Source organism: Biomphalaria glabrata, chromosome 8 (assembly GCF_947242115.1).
Source record: "Biomphalaria glabrata chromosome 8, xgBioGlab47.1, whole genome shotgun sequence".
NCBI classification, from domain to species: domain Eukaryota; kingdom Metazoa; phylum Mollusca; class Gastropoda; family Planorbidae; genus Biomphalaria; species Biomphalaria glabrata.
Genome location: NC_074718.1, coordinates 22,407,250 through 22,433,330, shown reverse-complemented (window position 1 = coordinate 22,433,330; position 26,081 = coordinate 22,407,250). Strand labels below are relative to the sequence as shown.

The 26,081-nt window shown below is 34.1% G+C and overlaps 1 protein-coding gene across 4 annotated transcripts; it reads right to left on the bottom strand.

Annotated features, from left to right (window-relative positions):
* Positions 1-1,238: 1,238 nt before the first annotated feature.
* Positions 1,239-21,314, bottom strand: LOC106054551 (major facilitator superfamily domain-containing protein 6-A-like). Of its 4 annotated transcripts, XM_056038419.1 has the most exons (10): positions 21,235-21,314; positions 17,786-17,839; positions 15,462-15,491; positions 14,653-14,829; positions 14,224-14,409; positions 12,679-13,510; positions 11,978-12,167; positions 10,452-10,716; positions 9,474-9,650; positions 1,239-8,426 (listed from the first exon to the last, which is right to left on the bottom strand). In XM_056038419.1, the coding sequence occupies exons 3-10, from the start codon at positions 15,475-15,477 to the stop codon at positions 8,353-8,355; spliced, it is 1,917 nt and encodes a 638-aa protein (XP_055894394.1). In that variant the 5' UTR covers positions 15,478-15,491; positions 17,786-17,839; positions 21,235-21,314; the 3' UTR covers positions 1,239-8,352. The 4 variants fall into 4 exon arrangements, with proteins under 4 accessions (XP_055894394.1, XP_055894397.1, XP_055894396.1 ...); XM_056038422.1 differs by lacking the exon at positions 15,462-15,491 and having other exon boundaries at positions 21,235-21,306; XM_056038421.1 differs by lacking the exon at positions 21,235-21,314 and having other exon boundaries at positions 1,239-8,423; positions 17,786-19,910.
* Positions 21,315-26,081: the final 4,767 nt, after the last annotated feature.

Genomic DNA, 26,081 nt, shown 5'->3' with positions numbered 1-26,081 from the left:
ATTGACTGAGAGAGTGAAAAAGTGATTGTCTGGAAGAGTGAGAAAATGATTGATTGAGAGTGAGAAAGTGAATGACAGAGAGTGAGAAAGTGATTGACTGAGAGTGAGAAAGTGAATGACAGAGAGTGATTGACTCAGAGAGTGAGAAAGTGATTGACTGAGAGAGTGAGAAAGTGATTGACTGAGAGAGTGAAAAAGTGATTGTCTGGAAGAGTGAGAAAATGATTGATTGAGAGTGAGAAAGTGAATGAAAGAGAGTGAGAAAGTGATTGACTGAGAGTGAGAAAGTGAATGACAGAGAGTGATTGACTGAGAGAGTGAGAAAGTGTTTGACTGAGAGAGTGAGAAAGTGATTGACTGAGAGAGTGAAAAAGTGATTGATTGAGAGAGTGAGAAAGTGATTTTCTGGAAGATTGACAAAGTGATTGATTGAGAGCAGGGCCGGTCTTAGGCCACTGCAACCTATGCGGTCGCAGTGGGCCCCGCGTTTTCATGGCCCCGCGCTAATTTTATGTGTAAGTATTAATTGCAAAATATATACGAAAAATTTTGGAAATGTCCCGCACTTATTAAAATCTCCTGAAAACTCATAAAATTCTCATGAAAAATAGACAAAATTATCATTTGTGTGTGTCATTCATTATAGAAAACGCCATTTCTACGCGCGTTAAAAAAAGCAATGTCAGCTTTGATGTAATAAAATGTAATGATCGGACAATTTTTCCCCAAAACCGGAAGTTCTAATACCGTATTTACTTTTATAGTCACTGGCATAAAAATATGCCATTGGTTGCAAGATTCGTAAAGTTAACTTGATCGCATTTTTGTACTTAGAAAAGAAGGAATGAAATGCGAAAGCCGAATTTATTTTCTAATACAAAATCTTAATTTTCACTTACTTCTCACCTAGACTAGGCCCCGCGCAATCAGTTTCGCATAGGGCCCCTCAATTGCTAGGACCGGCCCTGACTGAGAGAGTGAGAAAGTGATTGACTGAGAGAGTGAGAAAGTGATTGAGTGAGAAAGTAATTGACTGAGAGAGAGAAAGTGATTGAGAAAGTGATTGATTGAGAGTGAGAAAGTGATTGACTGAGAGAGTGAGAAAGTGATTGTGTGAGAAAGTGATTGACTGAGAGAGTGAGAAAGTGATTGATTGAGAGAGTGAGAAAGTGATTGAGAGAGTGAGAAAGTGATTGACTGAGAGAGTGACTGCACACACAATCAAGAACAACATAAAATGTATCTCTATTTAGCTTTATTTGAAGTTTACGTTAACATTTTGGTTACACCAAGGCACAATTGAAATACACCCACATCCTACATGGCACCATCCAATGGTTGGCATCAACATGCTACACAATGTGAACTAGACATTGTTCTGTATCAATACATTGGTTAGGAAAGGACACACTATAACAGCACAGTGTTTGTTTAAGTCCTCCAGGCTAAGCCCTAGTAGATGTTAAGAAAGAGTTTAGTCAATAAATTGTGACAACAATGTTGATGTCTTCAATGGCATCATTCTAATTCATCTTAAAACACATGCACCAATTCATTTTCTTCAGGATGGAGTTGAACTCTAGGCAATTGAAATGTACAAGGTCAAGTACACATTTACAATGAACCTTAACCAATACATTGAAGAAACTCACAACATAACTTTGTACAAGGAACATAGAGGAGACTGACTGACAGAACTATGTAAGCAGAATCTATGGAATTTGGAGGCATTTTGAACTTTTTTTTGTTTACTTATGAACAAGCTGAATTGGTTTTAAGAAAGGTCATGCAAGAAAGAACTTTTGCTCTGCATATAAAAAAACAAAACCAAAAATCATGAAGTGGTTTGTCTTTTTTTTAAAGACTGCACAATTGTTTTTCTTTCTTTCAATTCTTCTTCTATCAAGTACTGGCCGTACATGCCAATATTGCAGAAATGTTTGATACAAGCTGTCCTCTGCCAACAAAGTGTTAGGATTCTATGCGCCAGAGCTCTATAAACAACAACAGCCTAAGCGGTGGTTACTAAACACACTGCATGGACTGAATTAGATGACAAATGATGACATAAATGTATTGTACAAGTTTCTTTGGATTCTTTGAACTCCTAATAATACTGACTCTGTCAGTTTGGTGTGCAAACAAGTTTGGACTTACATCATCAAATTAGACTTGAAATGTATTTGTAGTTGAAGATTAAAGAAAAACTAGAGACACAAGACTTTGGGTTGCTGAAGGTTGAATGCTCTGATACACAAGACTTTTAAAGAAGGGAAAATGTCTTGATGATGGGGTCTCACGGTAAAAAAGATTGAGGATCCTGGAAATGACAGCCTTTGATTGAAATCAGAAGTAAGAAATAAATAAGATTTTAGATGGACAATGAGTTAAGATTAGGTCTAGGATTAATTATTAATTAAAATTGTACCAGAGACACTATCTCACACAAACTTATTTGCCAGTTAACCAAACCTAATAGCATAATGCCTTGTCTACCAATGACTACATTCAAGTGCACAATGTAAAAAAAAAGGTACATACTTTGTAATCATTAAATATTTGGTTTTATTTCCTGATAACTTAAAAGAAAACAAAAACAAAAAAACAACAACATTTAAACAACATATAGATATATAGCTTTCAAAACCATAAAAAAAAATTTTTACATAAAATTTTTTTATGCCTGTGTAAAATATTTTTTTTTTATGTAAAACAATGTCAATTTGTGTATAAAACTACAAAGACTTTTTTTTTAGTCTCAGTTTCAATTTACTTTCCTCATTTCTCACATTCCTATCAAACTTTCAGAAAGAGATTTCTAAATAAACTAAAACTTTTTTTTTAATGCACAAGCTGATTAAAAGACAACATTTGAGAGAAATGGGGATATGAAAACAAACACACAAAAAAAACAACAACTTACAAAAACTTCTTCACTTTTTCTTTAAGGAACAATGGAAATTGGAACATTTAGTTTTCTTAAGATCATTTGACAATTAGTCAAAATCCATTTTTTTAATGCAAAAACAACCTTCTTTTAAAAAAGTAATACCATTTTAAAAACTTCTTAAAAATGGAACTGTTCATTCCTCTTGTAATGTATAAATAAGACAAATGTAACACAGTGAGAGTGTACTATTGAATCAATGTTTTACAAATTTTACACTGCAGCAAAAAAAAGGAGATTCTGTTGATTTTTGTTTGTTTGTGCCCCTTTGATTTCAACACAACTGAACACACTGATACCCTTTGATGGGTTTGAACCAATACAATGTTGGAGAGTGCATGATGAGAACATTATTGAATTAAATTAATAAACACACGTATACATACATACAGATGTCTGGAGACACATTTAAAAGACCTAGCTTGTTATAATACTGATATGTTACAAATAATGATTGATGTCCATCGCAATATTTACACATTATGTTTTGTTTCAAGAATTATAAGGCTTTGTCAATGAGTCTGCAGAATAAGCTAGAGTGCAGTATTGGACCATGAAGACCCAGTTGCAACCTGCGTATATTGTCACATTCACTGCAGACAAAGCCATTCAACAAAGAGGATTTATCTGAGAAGTAAATATAATTGTGGCTATTTTAACTTTTTTTTTTACCCTCATGCAGTTGCTTGTAATGGAAAGAATCCTTGAAGCAAAGGTGGCTGAGTGGTAAAGCAATTGGCTTCTGATCAGGGGCCCTGGGTTCAAATCTCGAAGAAGACTGGGATTTTGAATTTAGAAATCTTTAGGGTGCCTCTGAGTCCAGCCAGCTCTTGGCTTGACATTAGTTGGAGAAAAGTAAAGGCTGGCCACATGACATCCTCCTTAACTGTGGACCACAGAAACAGATGACCTTTACTTCATCTGCCTTATAGGTCGCAAGGTCTGAAAGGGCAACTTTTAGAATCCTCCACAAAACCTTCACTACTTATTATGTCTAAAGCCTTGGGAAGATTGACAATCCAAGTTCAGCTCCCTGCGTTTTATCTGGAATTGTAGATGCAAAGTATCCAATCTGAACCAAGCATTTTTAAAGTGGATTGGATAATGCTGATAAATACTACACTTAAGTATTAACTAAGTAAACAAATGTGAAAAGATTTTCATAACCAAAATTTTCAACAACTTCCATTGTTGATTATTTAGCAAATAACTGCACAGTGAGTCTTCACTGGAGATAATCTGCTTCTTTAAACATATTCCATGAGAACCTTGTTAAAGTGAAAAGTTGAATCATTCATACAAATAAATTGATCTCTATGTGGCTAACACCCATGGAAATTATAAGCAACATAAAAAAAAACACACAATGTTATGGTGAAACACTTACGATCACATTTCCTGATTTTAGGAACTTGGGTAACAAATTGTATCTATAACATCAGTCAGTGACTAGAATAAAACAAGATCATAATAAAAGTCATCAAAGTGAGACACTTGCCCTAGTCTAACAGTTAGAAAACTAAACAGAACAGACGAATGGGCTATGCTTAGTTGAAGATGTGAAGTGGTGGAACACTTTCTGGCACACTAACACTAGACTAGACAACAAGAACAAATGGCCATGAAATATCCTCCCACAATGGCCATGAAATATCCTTCCACAATTGGTCAATTCACATTTCAATATTTGGACAAGCCACACTTAATGTTTCTTTCCAGGTAAAAAAAACAAAACTTGCTCTACAGTAAAAACCTGATCACTTTGATTTCCAATGCACATAGTAAGTATAGAAAGTCTACTTTGAACAGAGCCCATGTGTTGTAGCTTTTCTATTCAAATAGAGTCAACTACTTTCAGTGCCCTTATGTTTGGGTATAATGAGGCATTAATATATTTAGTATACTTGTGTGAATAAGGTATAGAATTAGTAGCATGAATATAAATAACATATCCAAGGAATACACTAAGTTGATATAAGATCATGCTAGATATTAAAAATGAGACAACATTGTTTGTTTTAAAGCTCTATAGTATAGACAAGGTTTGAAATGTCATCTAGTATCTTACATAGGGAATATTGTATTTCTTGGATGCCAGGATCTTTGGAAGTCTAGTGAAGTCAGAGAATGACAAAAGTACAAAAAAAAAAAAAAAGATCCTGCTACAGCAGTAAACTGTTCTGATATATGAACCAAGACCTATGTGCTAGTTAGTTTCATCCAAAAATAAAATAGGTAAACAACATAGAATAAACTATTACCATATAGAATATGATATATCAATATGATCAGAGAGCTGAGTTTCCACTTGGCTGACTGAAATATTTTTGTTGCATCAAAACAATGTCAAATCAAGAAATGAAAAAGAAATATACATGCATACACAGTACACATCACACATGGAACAAACAAAAGTCTTGTTTAAAAATGACATCCAATAATGTCTAGAGCTGAAGCTTGAAATGTTGAAATAATCAAGTAACAAGTATAAGTTGAACTAGTGAAAATAAGAAACCTAAAAATATAATCCTAGAGTTATTTAAGAAATTGAATATAAATGTAAAAATAACCCAGGAACAGCAGTAAAAAGTATCAAGAAATATCAAAACTTGAACAGTGCAAAAGTCAGTAATAAACATTTTGACCAAAAAGCAAGTCATGCAAATCTGAATGAGATTCTGAAAACTCAATAAAAAACTAAAATTGTCATAGAGTATTAGATTTAGTACCATTAGTTACAGATAAAAATGTTTTATATTTATCAAAAATCTGAAGAAAAATAATTATCTGAAATAAATGTCATGATGACCTAAAAACAACTGATACCCACAAATGTTCTGGGAAAAGCGTATTCTGATTTGTTTTGGGAAAAAAGGGAAGAGGGTGTAGAAGTTTTGAATTAAAAGCTGTCCCAGATCTTATGTTTTATTTGTCAATGGGATATTTTGAAGAGATTTTTTTTTTTAAATCATACTCAACTAGTTCTTTATTGTTATTGTTTTTGTCACTAGCTCATGTACTTGCCTAAAATAGTGCAGCCAAAGTTCCTAACATTAAAGTTGCAGTTCTTATGTACTAGCTCTATTCCAAGGTCATTCATGAGTGTCTATAACATGAAGGTCAAACAAGTCTAGTAGACTACATATGGCTATTCTGAACATCAAATATATGGAATCAAGAGTCTCATTGAGTTCACTAGAACTAGAATATATTGATATAGTGGTAGTATTGTAAACATGGTAAAAATAAACTGATTATATTCACTATCAGTTATATACATACATTCAAAGGGAATACCAATGTTTGGTTACACTATATTCAATTGTATTCAAAAAATGATGTAAAAAGCTACAAGAACTAATAAAATAATTTTGAGGTAGTTGTTCCAGGAAAGTTGAGGGTATGAATGAAATGTTCAAATATCTCCCTCTACTCTGAAACTCAATGTCCAGTGTATCCATACTTTATCATAGGACAACTGTCAAGTTTTTCATTCAATAGATAACAAGCAGCACTTAAGACATTGGAAAGAGGTGCTCAATAGTAGAATCTATTTAGTAATACTACAACATCACTAGATGCTGGAGGAGTTAGGGTTGTTTAATTACTTGAAAGACTTGCAACTACTTAGATGTGACATAGCAACTTCAAGCTGACAGTCAACTGTTCCAAGTCCTATACAAATGTTCTGAACAAATTTTGTTCAAAATGCCAAATGTAAAAACTCACCCACCCCCCTTTATTTAAATTAAATTTAAAAAATACACAAAAACTAATAAGCAACAGTACATTGATTTAAAAAAACAAAAAGCGCTCTGGTCCACTCCTCACTCTGTCTTTGATTAGGTACTTCCACAAACAAACATGTCAACCTAAGCAGATGTCAGTGACCATACAGTTCAGAAATTAATGAATAAAGTTGTAAAAATCAGAAATAAAAAATAAACACAAGGTCAACAATTGTTAAAATGACAAGGCTAAAAATTCAAGATTTTTGTATCACCAGAATCCAATCTGTGTAACCATGACATACAAACCAAGGATCACAATAGCAATAACAAGATCAAAACAATTAGAAATCATACAAGATCATTAATGTATAGCATAATTCACATGTATCAAAACAAAAGTTTGTTAACAAACAATATATTTGCCTGACTATAATGGCATGGTCCTTTAAAAAAAATGATGGTCTCATTAAGAAACATGTTCAAATGACATACCCTATACATAGACTGGCTTTGTTAATATACAAACTTTCTTTATGTCAGGAAAGTTCTCTTTAAAAAAACAACTTGGCCTTAACTTTTTTGACTGAATCTATTAACACCAGGACTTCACTAGTCAAAACTAAATGTTGAATAATGCCAGTTTAGCAGAGAATTGAACAAATAATTTAACAAAAGACTAGTAAACTCAATTTATTACATTATTCATTGTGCTTCTTAAATGCTATACCTCTCCTATTAAGAAGTTACTTTTGGATAGTACACATATATTTGGGCTTCACATTTGTTTCAAGAGATTCTAGACATATACAGCACAATTCAATGCCGCTGCTAGTGTATTTTGTGCTAGGCATTTGTAAACAACAGACCTAATGAGCATTCTTTACATTTGAAGAAATGAATATCAATAAAATTTGATGTTGTAAAACATGACATTAGATAAAGTCACGAAAGTATGGGTGGAGAGCCTTAAATGAGTTGAGATTCAAAAATGATGTTCATAGGGAATGCTACTGAAGCTTGCATCATAAGGCTTTGTGCTTTGGTTCCTTGCAGTATCATCTGTTAGTTTGAAGCTAATAGCATTCAATTTCTAAAATCCAATTGAGAAAATTATTCAATGTTACATCTTGGATTTTTTTTTTTTAAAATCATGATTAAAAAAAATATTTATTAAATGAACTGTATCAAATTCTAAATAAATACATTTTAAAAAGACTTATCAAGGAATTTCCTTTTTTTCCACTTAAATTTGCCTAGTTTGCTAAATTGTTACTATATTATAAGCCATTTGTTTAGCAAGATTTAAAAAAAATAATAACTTTTAACATGTAATCAGTATAGACCTTTAAGTCTAAAGACTTTATGTAAGATAAACTTTGAATTTGCAATGTCAGAATTTAAAGTAATGTTACATATCAAAATTTTTTTACAAATTGAGCTCTGCAGTTTTAATTGCAATGCTAATTCTTAAAAATGTTTTCACAACAATATGAGTTAAATTAAACAAGTTTAACAGTGCAATCATTACATACATCACACAAAAGAACAATAATTTACTGCACATCTGTAAACAACATCAATTACAGAAACACATTAACTTGTTTGATTACAACATGATTCTATATAAACTTTTCCAATGTCTTGCCTCATATCACCAGTAGTGATGTTACACTTTCAGGCCACTTCCATAGTCTCATTCTGGTCTTTAATAAGATTCTCTTTTTGTCTGGTCTGTTCATCAGGCACTGCTAAAAACATATTGATTATGAATAATTTGTACTTGTATGACATGTAGATATATATATATATATATATATATATATATATATATATATATATATATATATATATATATATATAAAATTACCAACAATTAGCAAATTTAATATACAGACTTATAAATATTTTAGAGTAAATTTATTTTACATCATTGTCATTAAATGAAATTTAGAGATACCATTCATATCTTATATACAGCTTTGAAAACTACGCAACAAATTACAGGATAGGAATGAAAAGTATTAAACAGATTTTAGTTTATCCACCTTTCAAAAACATATTATAAAGCTTTTCATGGTATGTGTCAAACAAAATCCTTTCTTTTTTAGTCTTACACAATATTCATTTTTGAACTCTGCAATCATCACAGTAGACCCACAGGGGCCAACTATGAGTTTATGTGATAACATAAACTTTCATTGTGATATTGTTGTTTTTTCATTCTTTTTAATTAAAAGGAACTTTCTTTTTAATTAAAGGCAAAAAAAATTTAAGTGTCTTTTTTAATTGATTATTGTAATTAATAAAGGTTAAAAAAAAAGGCATTCATAAAATGTGAAAGAAAATTTTTAAAAAATCTAAGCAAATTAGAGCAGAATGAAACATTCTAATAAAAGAACTGTACAAAAACAAATCCTATTAAGTATGATGACAAATCAATTCCCTTGAGGAGTGTAAGATCTTATCACTTCACATCCAGCAATTGTTGTATAAAATTGAAACGGAGCAATGAAATCAACAGGGAAATGAAGTACTTTTAAGTCTATAGAACTATACAGAAATGAAGCACACCTTAATCAACTGCAAAATAACAGCTTCATAAATTAGCTTATCAATTAGTTTTCAAATCTCAAAACTCCAATATTGATTTAAATATAATTAGCTAAAAAAAAAACAAAAAACGAATGCCAGAAAACATTTTAGTTAGTCTCCCAACAAACGAGAGCTTGCACATTGGAAATGATTGTGAACATTTCAATGTCTTAGTAATTGTAGTAAAATCAAGATTTTCTTACCTGTAGCCGCTTTGTTTGTTGAAGTAGGGGGTTGATGGCTGCCAGTGAATACAGTTTTGTTTAGAATAAAGTATCCAATTAGAAGTAAGACTGAGGAAATACAGTAGGCCCGCCAGGTCCACGTGGCCCCAATACTGTCAAACATGAACCCAGTTATCAGACTTCCAATTCCTTTTCCTAATTTGAAAAATACAGCAAATACATTTTTTAGTTTAAAAAGAGCTGTCTTTACTTATTATTTTTCAAAATATATAATATTCATACACAAATTCACATCTAACCGCAAACAGAAAATAATTATGAATTGACCAATAAAAGATCATTATTATTTATGAGCTGGAAAGTCCTCATGAAGGTTGCCAAAGACACAGAAGACAAGAAAGGAAACAACGACTTTGTCTGCACCAGATATAGCAAAGTAAACAGGCCGCAACTGGGTTTGTATCATCGTTTGAAAATATGCCACTCATTCTTTGGAACTGAAGCAATGAACAGTCATTCTTGTTTGTATGTTTGCTGTATTTGTATGATGCACAAGGGACTTGAAACTGCATGATGCATTAAGCATAGCATGTACTATATAGTTAATAAAACCAAAACCAGCTTTTAGGATCCAACTGATTGTGTCCAATATTTAGTTTATATTCATATTTATGAAGAAAACTAAAATATCACTAGGCATTGTAGAAGATTTTCATTTATTTAGGAGAGTTCTCACATTGATTCTGAACTTTCTGGAGCAAATGCTTCAAGTTTAATATCTCAACCATAATTCTGCATGAATTGCTAGTAATATTTTATTTGAGCAGCTCATGCAGATGACTTGTCTAATGTAATGCCAAGAATTCTCTGTATGACAAGGATGAGGGAGAGACCTACACTCATGGGTTATACAGAATCTCAAGCATATATTTTATTACTGCCTGTTTGGTTACATAACTAAATTTCCATGTAACATAAGAAAAAGATTGGACTCACCAAAACCAAAATGAACCCCTCCTAGTAGACCTTGAATGGTAGCAGACATGCCAGGAGGTGCTATGATGCTGGCATAGGATGAGGCTGCAGCATACATAAGACCAAAGCAAATACCATAGAGTGGCTCGGTGATCAGAACATACCAAGGGTTGCTAATCAGTGAGATCACCAAAAACCGAAGGGCATAGCAGAATAGTGTCAAGTAAAGACAGTTCACTAAACCCAGCTTCTTGATAATAAACCCAGCAGTAAACAGCATAATTAACTGGAAAATATTTTAAAGTTATTTTAATAAACAATAAAACATAAAAAATACTCTAAAAAAACAACAAAGTTTATATTAAGTTTAATTATATCAATTAATTGGCTCAGTCATGAAATTATATGTATTATTGACCTAGACATAATAAATCTGTGCAATTAGAAATAGTTTTACCAATATGTTTAAGTTTTAAGCTTTCTCAATGTGCTATAATCCTATCACTTGTCTGGACCAGTCTTGAAAAGGGGAGGGAAGAAGGGGGTATCTTGGTGAATGTTTACACTAGTTTTAAAGAATTTCACATGACTAATTAGTCCTAGGGACACATAGCTTCTGAACTTAGGGTCCAAGGTTTAAATCCTGGTGAAGACTCTGGGAGTTTTAGTGCACCTCTGAGTCCAGCCAGCTCCTGACATTAGCTGGGCAAAAGTAAAGGTAGTTGGTCGTTGTGCTGGCCACATGACACCCTCGTCAACCATGGGCCACAGAAATAGATGACCTTTACATCATCTGCCCAATAGACCTCATGGTCTGAAAGGGGAAATTTACTTTACTTTTTAATTAGTCCAATTTTTGTCTGTATTTAACAGATTACTATTAATTTGAAGTGCATTCAATTGGACACATTTATTAAATAGTACTAGTTCAGTTGATTTTGTGGTACCTATAGGTTTAGACTCTAAGAGAAACAAAGAAGTTCAGATATCCTGGCATATAACCAAGCTTTGCATTTTTAGAAATAATAATAGCGATAATAGTAATCTTTATTATCATTGAGGATATTTGTCTTGCGGTTGTGAATTACATACTATATAGTAACATAATACATTATAAAGGCAAACAAATAATTGATAGCACACAAAATATATGTTCATACCAGAGTTTAACTTTTACTAATTTAAATGTAAAGTTAACATCAAAAAGATTTTAGTCAATAATATAATTTCCAAGGGAACATGAGAGTTTTTTTTGTTTTGTTTTGTGTGTAATGGTGATGGTAACATGTTAGTCTGGCCCTATCTCTATTGGATTGCATCATACATCTTTTAGAAAACCTTTTAGGCTAAACTGTCAAGACAAATAAAGTGTCTTATCTTTAAAGTGTAATAAACAAATAAAGTGTCTTACATCTGAAGTGCATTGGACAAATAAAATGTCTTACATCTGGAGTGCATTGGACAAATAAAATGTCTTACCTCTGAAGTGCACTGGACAAATAAAATGTCTTACCTCTGAAGTGCACTGGACAATGAAAATGTCTTACCTCTGAAGTGCACTGGACAAAGAGCTCCACAGCAAGCACCAGAGAGTCAGCTCCAATCCCAAAGAGATACACAAAGAGAAATGCTTCCAATGCCCCAGTCAAGATGCCAAAGTACATGACAACAAACAAAAATGTGGAGACCTTAGCGTAAGACAGAAGCTGGAAAACATTATGTACAAACTGGCCACACCTGAAAGAAAAGATTATAGTGGTAAGTATGGTAGAATGAGTAGTATTGAGTAACTATCCCTCTTAAGTCTGTTGAAATTAAAATGTTAGGCTCTAAAAAGGCAAACCACCTTTACTCTATTACTAAATATTTTCAACTGACTGTTGAACTGTTGAAAGTCTATTTGTGCACAATGATAGACATAGAAAGAGAGACAAAGAGAGAGAGAATAATCATCATCATAATCATAATAACCTTTATTAAATATGCATGAGGCTATTTGTCATACCAATAGTGCATTACACATAACAAAACATACCAACTCTAGCTAAGAAATATAGGCTAACACTAGTGTCCTTCAAACCTTACATGTGAAGTGTTTACATCAGATAGTTGGATTGTATTAAATAATAGGATTGCCATAGGAACAAAAGAGTTTTTCATGCTTACTGCTCTACTCTATAGTACTATTAAATACATTTTCATGACTAAAAATAGATTGAAATAAAGTTATAAAATTAAGAATACTTACTTAATATCTGATGATATGGGCAAGAAGAATGCTATAAAAGTTGACACTATGCACAGTGGCAAAAAAATGTAAAAGAAAACAGCAAAATCTTCTATTTGACCTTGTTTTATCAGCATAATGGTCACTGATGACACAGCAAAACCAAAAGTGCCCCAAGCACGCTGCATTCCCCAGTGATTTGGCTTTTCCCCTAAAGCCTCATATGCAGATGCATCAAGAATAGGGAAAATAGGTGCAAATGCGATGTTAGCCAGCAGGAATAGGAAGAAGAAAAAATAAAAGGTGGAGTCAAACAAGACTATCTCAGTTTCACATTGGTTGAACTTGGGGCAGGAAACAATGCAGTCGAGATCTGTCTCACTCTCACACAATATCTGAAATGCTTGGTGTGTAACCTTGTTTTCAAATTCTATGTTTTTCACATCATAACTCAAGCACTTGTCATCACTGGCCGATGTGTTTCTATGAATGAGTGTTGGCAAGCTGGGAATGGTGAAGTTTAAATGCTTCCCATGGTTCAATGTGCCGTTGCAGTTGTTGGGCTCATATGAGCCTGAGTTATCAGTGAAGCAGGCTCTAAACTCATGGACTGTTTCTTTAGCTGCAATCAAGCAGGAAAAGTTGCAAGTCACTGATTGGTTCAGGCTGTCAATTTTGAATAAGGTGACAAATGATTGCAAAGAGAGTCTACCCTGACAACTGGGTTGCATTGCATCTCTATAGCAGTCAGAAACATAGGAATCTTCAGTATTACATTTGAAAGCAGTCAAGACCTGAACATGAATAGACCTTGACCTTCCAGGAACAAGGATCAGCAGAAAGTAAAATACACCTGTACAAGAAACAAAAATCTTTTAGATAAAACCATGAAGACGATGTGTTAGGAAAAGGGAAGGTATGCTAGCATTGTAAAACATTATTTTTATCTCTAAGTATTTAACTCCTAATTACTAATTATGTCAGTGAAACATGAATATTAACTATTGAATCTATTTGATCAAAAAAGCTTCAGAAGAGTTAAGGAGTAAAAACAAACTGCAAATATGTAACTAGCAGTAAATAACTGGTCTTGAAAATCTGTCTAAAAATATATTGTAGTGTGGCCCCCAAAATGATAAATTAAAGATGAAAATGCAACAGGATAACCCATGATCCTTTAGAGGGCAACATACAAGAAAGACTTTAACAGGACCAATACTGAAAGGGTGAACTTAGGAACACTAAATCTATCAGATGATCTGTCATTGAGTAAATTTAACTATAGAATTTGAGTTAACTTTTTTTTAAAAATTATACAATTTTATAAAGGTACATGCAAAAAAATATTTTGTTAATCAGTGAAGAAAAAATATATAGTGTTGAGATACCATGTGCATGATTATACATTTATTTGTGTATTATCAAATGATGCTTTATTACATATCAATTTGTTTTTGTTTTTTTTATTATATAAGATCAAATGTTGACCTACCACAGAAGATATATGTATATATATAATAAATGTTATAAGCTTTAAGAAAATTACCATTAGTTTTGCTACCTTACCTGTAAGAACAGTGACTATCATCAAAGTCAATTTGTGTTTCTTAAACTTATCAGCTACTGCACCAATCAATGGTCTGATGAAAAAGCCAACAAATGGCATGACCCCATAAATTATTCCAATTTCTTTAGAAGACAGTTTAAGGTGCATCATATACAAGGCTACAAATGGCAAAAGAACTCCAACAGCTGTTTAAAAGAAAGAAAAAAAAACATTAGGCCACTATAACGCAAAAGAAAAATGTTCCTAATTGGTGAAGATAGGCATGAAGTATAGCCACAAAATATACAGCATTTGTAGCCTGTCAGGGCTACTGCTAAGCAGCAAAAATCACACACAAATACATATTTCAACTGAAATAATAATCTTAAGTGAAATTCATTTAAACATTACTACATTTTTAAATATCAATAATTGTAATATCTTGTTACCTGCCATGAAAACTAAATAAAACAATTTAATAGGTAACAATTTCAAATTGATGGTGTAGATGGAGTTATTGACTACTCTTCTAGCTGGTGATGGTGCTGGAGTCCTCTGAGGATGGTATTCCTCTGCCAACTGTCCATTTTCAGCCATATTTAGAGCTATTCGCTCAAAATTTGTACCTTTTGAGTATGGATAAAAAAATCATGATTAATTAATAAATTGTACTGACTGTATAACTATACACTTTCTGTTTAGATTTAATGTTTATATTGAACTAATAACATTTTATAAAGTGAATAGAATACTTCATTATTCATTGAAAAATAAAGTACATGTAGAACTTAGCTTGTTTCAAACATGTCTAAATAATGAAAGTACAACTGTAACAATTTTATTTAACATTAAAAGTAAAAACAAGATTAAATATACAAGGAAGAGTCAAATGTTAATGTAGCACAGCTATTGCAATGGCCAGGCAACTAGTGGCAGGGAGACTGTGACACGACTAACAAAGCAGGGGGTGGGATTAAGGTCAAGAAAATAATTTGAATGTTCATCTGGCACCATACAAGCTTTTTACTTTCTTCTACTCTGTGGGATTAGGCTTAGCCAACTGGTGGTTAACATTTTACAAGTCAATCTCATTGGGAGAAAGATTTAGACAAATCTTTTTTTTTTAACTGACTATTATAATTCAAGCATGCACTCTATAGAATACACAGAAGGAAGAGATGTCAACAGAGTGAACACAAAGCTAATTACACAAAAACAACAATAATAATAATAATAATAATCGCAACGATGCCATTACCAGTAGCATATTCCATTATCCTAATAGCAGCTTTAAGCAGCATTTTAAATACAAAGAAAGAGTATAGTATTAGTAAAACTAAATTAGTACCTACAAGTAGCCAATTACATGAAGATGATTTTTTGGGGTTTAAAATTGACATTCATGTCAATTACACTGTTAAAGCAAGAGAACAAAATAGCATTAGTTGTAAAGGATGACAAGACTGTAAATAGACTACAAATGCATAAATATAAGGAGTTCCATTACATTGTTAGCTACTAGGACTGCTTAATAACACTTCAAGAGGTTCAGATTTGGAACTGACATGTTTACTATATAGGGCCTCGGGGGGTGGGTGAATGAGAGAGAGTTAAAAAGAAATGTTACCACAAAACCAGACTATCTATATTAGGTGAAGAGAAACATTTTAGTTTTTTTGTGAATCTCAATATTGCGGCCTTGAACATTTTGAGTTGGAAAATTTACACTACTATTAGATTCAATAATATTTTTTTTTTAGAGATTGATATTTCATGCATGTGTTAATTTATGTAATGGTATTTTTACAAAGCTTATATCTCCTCACTTTGTTAGGGGGTTAAATTATTACATTAAGTTACATATCTCCTTTTGAAATGCTGGAGTTATTTCTAAATGAATGTATGTAAATTAAAGGATTATTAAATGTAGTTTAGTCTAACAAGGTATATTTCACTTGGTGTTTGAAAGGTATTAAGAGGTTAACACAAAATACATGAGCTAGTAATATTAATGAGATTGACTGACTGTTACAGATTAGAAAAGATGTGTTTATTTACAAAACAGATCAATTGTAACATTTTTCTCTTTGATTAGCACCAAAATTTCTGCTATCAAATCATCCTATACACAATTGTAATAATAATAATAATCTTTATTATCCATGGGGAAATTTTGTCTCACGATTTGTGCATTAAAAAATGCATTAAACTATAGAAATAAAATATAAATTCACACTAGTTTCACTCAAACATTACATGTGAAATGTTGACGTCAGATTGGTCAAATCTGTTCAATGATTTGATTGCTAGAGGAACAAAGGTGTTTTTAAAAGGGTGTTGTTTTTTTTCCATCTTTTTTAGCCAAAATGTTTCTCTCAAACAGTTGTCTAAAGAAAGTTTGTTTGCTACCATTGAAAATTTAAAAGAACTCTAACATTCTTCATTGTGAGATATTTAGATGCTAATAAAACTTGATTGAACTTTGATCAAACTGAAGCTACTATTGGACTTGTTAGGTAATAAGTTCAATTTTTGTTCAACTGGTATATTTCAGCTTGAGTAAGCATCTATGTTAATACTAAAGAAAATATAAATAAGAAGAGCTCACAACAAACAAGATATCATTGTAACAACTATTTTCATCTTAATCCCTAACCTATTGTTTTATTTCAAAGAAGTTTTGTGTTAAGTGACAAACTTCCCAATACTACCTAACTGACAGGCTATGTATTTTAGCACACTAAATCGAGACTAAATGAATGGAAAGAAAGGAAGTGAAAGTGTGATGATTAATGGTTGTGGATATTCCCATTGTTTTGGGATCTATTTTATTAAACTTGTTTTGTCATTGTTCCCTTGGCATTGAGTATACTCCTTTAAAGGTTATAACACTATAAAGCACCATGTAGGCTGTACCTATGTTCCATATAGAAATCAACACTGCTTGAACTATCTAGATGAAACTTTGCATGATTATTTCTTAGACCATTGCAGAGGTTGTGGGACAATTAAAGCCCCCACAACCATCTGCGAGGTTCTAAATTTTTAAAAAATATATAACTTCAGTTGTAATGGCTCTAATGTTAACTTTTAGAATAAATACTGGCAACACAGCGTATTTCTGCTAACAGATATCTATATGTTTAATGCAACATTTAAAGAGTTATTAGTAAAGAGATAGTTTCTTGCTCACAATACGACATGCTAGATAATTTTTTTGAAAAGCAAAGAATGAAAGACTTCCAGTTAGTGTGTTAAAAAAAAATTCTGAATAACAAACATCATGCCCACAAGGTAGAGTTATTACAGGAAATAAGAATTAAATCTTAATATTTATATAATAAATCAAATAATTGTCTTTGAATTCATTTTAGAAAAAATGATAAGTTCAATTAAAATCACTACTTAAACAATTCACTTTACTTGCCATAGTTTAACTTAGAAGAAATAGACCAAAGAAATATTTCTACACTGATTGCTTTTTTTTTTTTGTTACTTTTTATTTTTTTGGACACTATATTCTTGGTTTAATGATGAACAAGACATTTTCCCAATGTGAGACATATACAAGGAATTACTTACTTATGGAGACAAGTGAGGTGTTTTATGCACTGAATGTGAACTTGTGTTCACTAGCTGAAAATAAATGATTACCATCATCACTATCACACATCATCAGTATTGTCCTTCAATTTATAATAAACATATTGACTATAAGCACAGTCAGTCAAATATTAAGATGAGCCGACCCGCAGTGTAGCATACATCACTATTTAGTGACGGGTGAGCACTTCCTGAAAGACACAGTAGTCAAAATGGGGTAAGTTTGAGTTTTTGGCACATCAACACAACTTAGGCCATGTCGTGCCCGTAATCCTTCAAGGGTTACTCTCCCTTCATATCACAAAAGCTAAATTTTATACAGTTAGGTCATTAAAAGCAAGGTTTATTCAAAGTTAAGATAATAAAATTTATAAATTTAATAAAAATCTGTTGTAAAAATATTGTATGTTCACAATTTCTTTGCCCTATCACAAATCAAATCTTCGCAGACAACCCCACCTAACGGACAAAGTCTAGTACCTTCCTATCGTCGACATTATCAAACATCGTTTTTAAGCTGTGTGCTCCAAAATATGTCCCCCTAATATCCTGGTATATGAGAATATGTTCCACGGTGAGACAAGAGTCACAGTACTCAAAAAGTGGGGGCTCCTCTTTCTTCAGCACAAAGGAGTGCATGATGTAGGTGTGGCCAATTCTAAGTCTGGACATGGTCGTGCTTCCATGCCGTGTCAGACCCTTAGATGTGGGCCGCCACCTGACATCCACCACAATCTGTCTGAGTTTGTTGTGGGTCTCAGCCTCCCACCGATCCTGCCACTCTCGATAGGTGGCAGAGGCAATAATCTCTCTGGGGTAGGTTTGGGCAAACAACTGTGTGCGCATGCCTGGAGTGCAAGGAAGGCCTGGGTGGTTAGAGGGTTAGAGATTTGGCGTGTGTGCATGATGTCCCGCATGGTTGGGCGATGCAGAGAATTATATATATATATACATGTTGTCCCCCTCTTTTTTTTCTGAGCCGCACTCTCTGTCTCCAGGAATGTTACGTGACGTAACTCTAGTCCGACTTGCAGAAATAAAAGAGTTATTTTTCCATGACTTTCTCATCGAGGGTTAGAGAGTTGGTGTGCGTGCGTCTTGTCCTGCATGGATGGGCGACATAGAGAATTATATATCAGATTATTTTGTTTAAATTCTTTTTATTAAGTTTGTTAGCCTTTAGAAGGTCTGCAGGTTGAATCCTTTGAAAACTGGAAATTTATGTCAATTTTATTACGTCTTTTATTCTTACAGATCTAAGGGGTATGTGTGACACTTATTGGGTACTTATCCCATAAGTAATAACATTTAGTTGATTACTTGAAGACACCTTTTAACCCTCATTTTCTGAGAAACAGAAATTCTTAGACATTGTTGCAAAATTGGATTTGCATGTAATGCTGCAGTTGCTAGCTGATAAAGAGAAGAGACAACTCAGCTGTGAGAGGCTTACTAGCACATGTATACAACCTGTCCATGTGGTTTCAAATCTTGTATTATTTTCTTCCCAAATATTTTCATTGGTAGATGTTTTATTCTGTTTTCCTGCATGCATCTCTATAGGTTTATGTTGGATACCTTTAAGATTTGGTTTCTTTAGCAAGCTGTACATGAAATATAGATTAGCATTTGACTGACATTGTCCATTTGACAAGGCTACAGAGGCTTTTTCTACTCAGACACTTCATAGATTGTTGGTAATAGCTGAAAACCCTCAGCAAGATGTTGATTTCAGACAGTTTTTCCCAGTTGTGTCCTTTTCTCATTTCTGAAGGGAACTATTGAGAGTATCTTTATAGATCTTGTGTTGGCCTTCTTGAGAATTCTTTCCATAGCAAGCTCCCATAAAATTTTGTTAAGAAGTCAACTTTTAGTGCTTACATGACCAGCCTATCATAGTAGGGATCTTTTTATGTGATTACCCTCCATTTGTACAAATACAAATTAGGATTTCAATCTGCTATATGTGTAGAAATACAAAAAAAATAGCTTTAAATTTTTCTTAAAATAGATGGTAAGAATTGAGCTGTTTGATGTGGTGGGAATATAAAACTCAGAAGTCTAGAAAGCATATCCTTGCCCCTATTTGTTATTGAAGGCAAAATTAGGTTTGATTTTTATATTCCTGAAAAAAAAAAGATACTTTCTTGTTCTAATAAAATAAAAAATCCCCATAACTGTTTCTACTTAGTTTCTGTGCCAGATTTTTATTAAATATATATATATATATATATATATACAACTTACATACACGGAGAGAGAATGCTACATATATAACAAAAAATTAAATTTTATAATCATAGAATATAGTGTGTATAGATCTAGCATCTCTATATAGTCAATATATTCTAGTGAATAAAATACAAATAGTTTCTCTACTAGAGATCTAGAGATCCATATCAGATATTTTATACATCTAGATTAATCTAGAATCTAGATGCAAGAATAGTCTCTACTCTCTAGAATCCAGATCAGACACAACGTAATCTTATACATTGTAGATATGTTACTTCAAAAAAGAAAATAATTGTAACTGTTTTAATTTAGCAATATGTGGGCCCAGAAAAAGGGTCATATATTCTAGAATCTAGATTCTAGGTCTAACTAGAATAATAGTTTTATTTTTATGTATTGCAGTCTTTTATTTAAGTCATTAGATCTAGATCTATTTTAATATTAATAATATTTATAAATTATATATTATACATTATGTTTCATGGCAAAGGTCCCCTATAATATTTCTGTTGTATTTAAATTAGATTTGTATCATAAATACTGATCATGATGATACTATGTCATCTATATCTAGACTAAATTCTAAATAATATTTGAATTTGAATAACAAATGACAAATGTGTATCTAAAAACTAACTCTTTCAAATTCTTTGGACTTAGATCTAGTCTTAGAATCTAGGTAGACAATCTTGTAACTTGTGTTAAATTTATCTAAATCATAAATCTAGATCTAGATCTATGTCTATATGATATATATATCAATTATCATGTTCAGTTTCTGAGACTGTGATGTGACTACTGTGAGTCCGAGTATTTAATTATTAATTTGTAACCAAATTTGTTTTTTGAACTTTGATTGATACTTTTAAGTTTATTCAATTTATTCATTGATATTGAATCATATTGGGATTGGGTTTTCAATTTTTGTTTTTCTATCTTTAAGATTATGATTATCTTTAATTTAATATTAATCTTATACTTATTAAGTTATTATTATAATCTTACTATCAGTAACTATCTAGACTCTAGTCTCTAGATAACCTAGATCTACAAGGCCAAGATGATAAATAAAATGTGTAAATAAGCATTTGAAAAGCAGAACGACGCAAAAAGCAATTAATCTAGATCAACAAAATAAAATGAAAAATAGATGTAATATATCTAGGATTCTTTCTAGATCAACAAATGTGTACCATCATCCTCCATGTTTGTTATAGATTCTATTTAGAATCTAGATCTAGATCTAGTGCTCTAAGCGTAGTCTCCCTTCTTCTTTGTCTAACTACTAAAAAAATGGATTTCTAGGCGCCACAAAATAATTTTTATAAATAAACAAACAAAAAAGATATATTAATTCTATTATTTTGTTTCATCTGAGAAACTAATATTTATTTAGATCTAAAGACAATGTCGTCTAGTCCGAAATCTAATTGTAAAGCTTCTATGAATCATCTAATTCTCATGATTAGCCAATTTTTACCTCTGAGCGGAACGATGTCATTCACACAACAGTTTCTCCCCCAAGGGAACTTCAAACCGATACAGGTTGCTATTAGCTGCGTCGTAGGCTCTGACAGGCCTGGGTATACTATTCTGCCTCAGCGTGGCACCTCCTGAGGAAACGATCACTTGAAGAAGTGATTAGACTAAATAAATAGCAAAGCAAAAAACTCCAGTGGGAGTGTCTAAGGGAATGCGAGGGCTTTCCCATTGCACAGTGCGGAGTTGAAAGAGAGCTTCCCCGTCCCTGCGTCGATAATTCATGCGCCGTTCCTCAAGGGACCGTTTTCTAATGGTGAGTCCTGCACGATTAGCTTGGTAATACATGGGAAAATGACGGGGTTTCTCAATGTGCTTGGTCTTCGGCCATGTATTCTAGTCCATGTGCCCGAAGTTCCAGATATATCGGAAATAGCAATGTCTTGCATAGGCACTGACTTGGACCTCTTCCATACAGAACGATGTGTTTAAGCAGACTTACACGCCTAGATTTCGAAGAGCCTTAATCGGCTCAACTGTTTTGATAATCAGACGGCTCTGACAGGGTGTAAAACTGTGACACCGACTCCTGGCATGATTTTTTTTACTCAGAGTTGACTATCGAAGTTTTATCGAGGATTGAATTCAGCTTTCTTCTCCTGCGTGGGTAAAGTAAAGTGGGTAACCAGCCAATGGGTAAAGTAAAGTGGATAACCAGCCAATGGGTAAAGTAAAGTGGGTAACCAGCCAATGGGTAAAGTAAAGTGGGTAACCAGCCAATGATAACAAGCTTCACTTGCCGAAGCTTACTGATTTAGGCGCATGCAGTTATATGCCTTATAACTCTTCTGTTAGTTATTACAGTTCCACCGGACGCACTTCGCCCAGAAGTTGGACTAGTCAGAAACAATTTGAAACGAATATTCTATTGTATTGGATGCTTATTTTTTAAAATTATATATATTTCCACTAATTGTAGAAAACGTGACAATGTATAGGATGGCTTGAAAGCATTTAATTTCTCACATATTCTACAATAGATCTTCTTGCTAAAGTCAATGGCTCATCTCCTGGAGGAAGAGAAGAGAGCCTGGTCATTGGTTGGAACGTTGTCTCACACACAGCAGTGCATTCCCCCTTTTCCCAAAGCCTTTCCCTTGTTTGGGTTTAGTCAAAAGGCAACGCTGGTTTGGATTAAGAGTTATCCGCTTCTCCTAGGTGGGTAGTCAAACAAGATGAACGAGCCTTTCTTGTCCGAAGCTTTCTGGTTAAAGTACATAAAGGTAACGATTCTAAAGACGATCTTTTTTGTCAATTTTTATAAAATTATTATTAAACTCTTCAGGTATTACGCTAGACAACTTAATTCTTAACGAATCACCCTCCTACGTACCTTGGATTTGTCCTCCTTCAGAAACCAACAATGTAGGCCCTACGATTGTGACAAGGAAATCAAAGTTCATAATCGACAAAGACTACTTGGAACAAAATGGAATAAGCGCGAGGGCTGATGTGCTAGACATCGCTCTTCATGGTCGCGGCGGGCTCTCAAATGGACTATAGTGTACCAGAACAGTTGTTGTATGGGATTTTAATGCCCTATCCTGACATGTGGAGTTGCAAGGAAACTGACAGATCTGGCCATAGACTGCTCAAAATGTGTGCCTCTGTTTGCCAACAATCACCAAAGCCTTATTGATCTGAAGATAGAGAGACTGTTCTAACCTGACAGGCTTCATCACAATCTTTACACACAGTTTTGTAAAAAAAAAAAAAAAAAAAAAAGCTGCGGGGCTTATGAGAGATTGATATGGTGTTTTCCTGGCAGTCGCGAATGTTTCGAACAGACGGTCCATGCTCAAGAAGGTACAGTTTCGAAGCAGAAGTAGAAACAGTCAAACAAGCGTTAATTTTTTTTTAGATGGAAACATCAGTAAGGGAACCCTCGCCTGTAGCCCTGTAGTCGACGTGGTGAAATTAAAATACTTACTCTCAAAACACAAATTTAGGGGCCTTCTTAAGTGGGAGCCCGGAGGATTTTCAAATTTCCCCCCTCACTCCCACCCTAGCTACGCCACTGCTTCAACGGGCAACTAGCATGGTCTGGCAGATTGGAGAAGTACTTGGCGTGAGTGGTGCGCCTACCCATTGTACTTAATGCGAATGTTGTTATACAGAGAGAAAGCAAATGGTTGCAGTGAGAGAACCAATCTTAGAACAATGCCTGAAGAGCCACTCTCTCTAGCGCTAGTCTGTGAAAGAGAACAAATATTACGGTTTGATGGCTGGGACATGTCCGAACAGTGAACTAAATTGAAGAGCGCTTTGGGGACATCTGAGAAAACCTTCAGTGAAGTCTAGTAGGGCATCGGCACCATAGGCGCCATTATCCCCTTGGTGGTTAGAAAGGCTTTTATCCAACTACCAGGCCTGGACATGGGGTTCTTCACCCCTGTCCTGTCTGAGGGCTCTCAACGGTAGACGATCATATCGGTTGACTGGGCCAGACCGGGCCGTGCCGTGTACACAGCGCTCCGTCCCCGTTCCTGGGCCCCACTCGCTACAAGTGGCCGAGAACAGAGCTAACTGCGGGGAGCTTGTCTCATATTCCTATACTGTAACCGCCACTGTTCCGTGCTTGGACCGCCACTCCAGCCACGGGTCTCTGATGATGGCCCCCTTTGTGGAACGGCGTGGCGGACTTTTTGGACTGGTGTGCGGGCTACTTGTTCCATCCCTACCCCGAGTGAGATAAAAAAAAAAAAGCTCACCCAGGGTGTTCCGCAAGGGCCTGATTCGCTCGTACTTAGCCTATCTAGGTCCACCCCTAGACGTTTCCACCGGAGGCGCCACGCTGAGGCGACGGGTAGCTGGAATCCACCAGATAGTGTGGGTGTTCGATAGGTACCACAGCTTGAAGAACGGGCAGTCCATGCCCAGTTAAGAGTCGGCTACAGCCCTCTTCCTATAAAAAGAAAAGCTACAGTCACTAAATTACCGTAACATAAAAGTAGATAAAACGGATTTTGAGTTTAACCCCATATTTACTGAAGGATAGCTAGTCACCAAATTCCATAATCCTCTAGCCAAGGGAAGTTTAAACGTTAAAATCCAACTTCTAATTAAAAAAAAAATAAAGCTACAGCAACAGCATACCATGAGCGTAACCAAGAGAGGTTTAAGGTTAAAACTCCCAATAAATAAGTAGGTTCTAAAGGGAAACTAAAGTCAACACATTCCACGAGCGTAGCCAAAAGGGGTTTTGTGGTTAACCCCTCCCCAATAAAAAAAAAATTAAAAAAAAAAATAATAATAAAGCACTTTAATTAGAAACCCGTAGATATAATAATTACACTAATTCCTGGTATGTTGGAAGTTTATCCAAAATCAACTTCTGAAAATCCCACTGCATTAATGAGACATCAAGTTGAAGCACTGGCCATGGATAAAAGCCTTTCCTTGGTCAAAAGGTCCATAAAAGGGAACCGGAAGTTCTCGGACCTTAAGGACATCTGATTCCTGCTAATGACTATAAGGAATGTCTTGTATAGTGCGCTAATGTCATCTTATACATGCGAAATCAATTTTTTTTTGTAGTTTGTTGAGTTCATATAGATATAATGTGGTGCCGCTTAAAAAGCTAAATCCACAACCATGAGAGGTCGTTAAGTTGAGGCACATGCTCAATCTGTCATAAAAATCTCAGTTTCATGTCTCATTAAAAAATTTTTTTAGAACCTTTCCTCTTCTTAACCAGCGCACTGTGACAAGTCAAAAGCTTGCTGTCAGAGTCACTCAAACTTATCACAGCATTAATTATTATTAATTATTCATTGTATTTTAATTATTCCCCCGTCCTATCCCCAATTTTATCACCAGCCCCACCTTTTCCTCTTCAGCCTAGACTTGGTCCACCAACTTGGCGTCCTTTCATTTATCTGCCCTTGATCGGGGAAAGATAAAGACACAATCTCTTTTGTCTCACCCGCCGGATGTCTGACGGTCGCAGTTGACACCACCTTGGGTGGAATGCAAACCAATCTTTCTCCCCCCCCCTCTTCTCCCACGCCTCTCTTTGATCAAAGAGATTACTCGGGTCAACACGCCTCGTGACACTCCAAGGTGCGACTCTTGTCGGATTCACCCACGTGTATGATAATTCTTAGCCTGGGACATTTCCTGTTTCCGCCCATCTCTCCCAGGCCTTTAAAAGGTAAATTAATTCAGACCAGACCCGCTCATTTCTCTATCGCTGGCAATCGAGTCTGGACTATTACATTTATTCTTACTCTTAGAGGAATACCTGGTGGTAAGCCGAACTTAATCATAAGTTCCATCTTAATTACTCTGTGTATATTTCTCACTGGATACTATCATGTGTATTTTAGTATTTCATTTATATTTAATTAGTGCATTGTGTATTTCTCACTGTCGTAAGTAGAAAGCATAAACATGGCATATGTATTTATTTATGTATTGCATTAATCTATTAATATTACGTTGCTCAATTGATCGTTGATGCAACCATGTATATATTTGTACATCTTATTTGTGATGATTT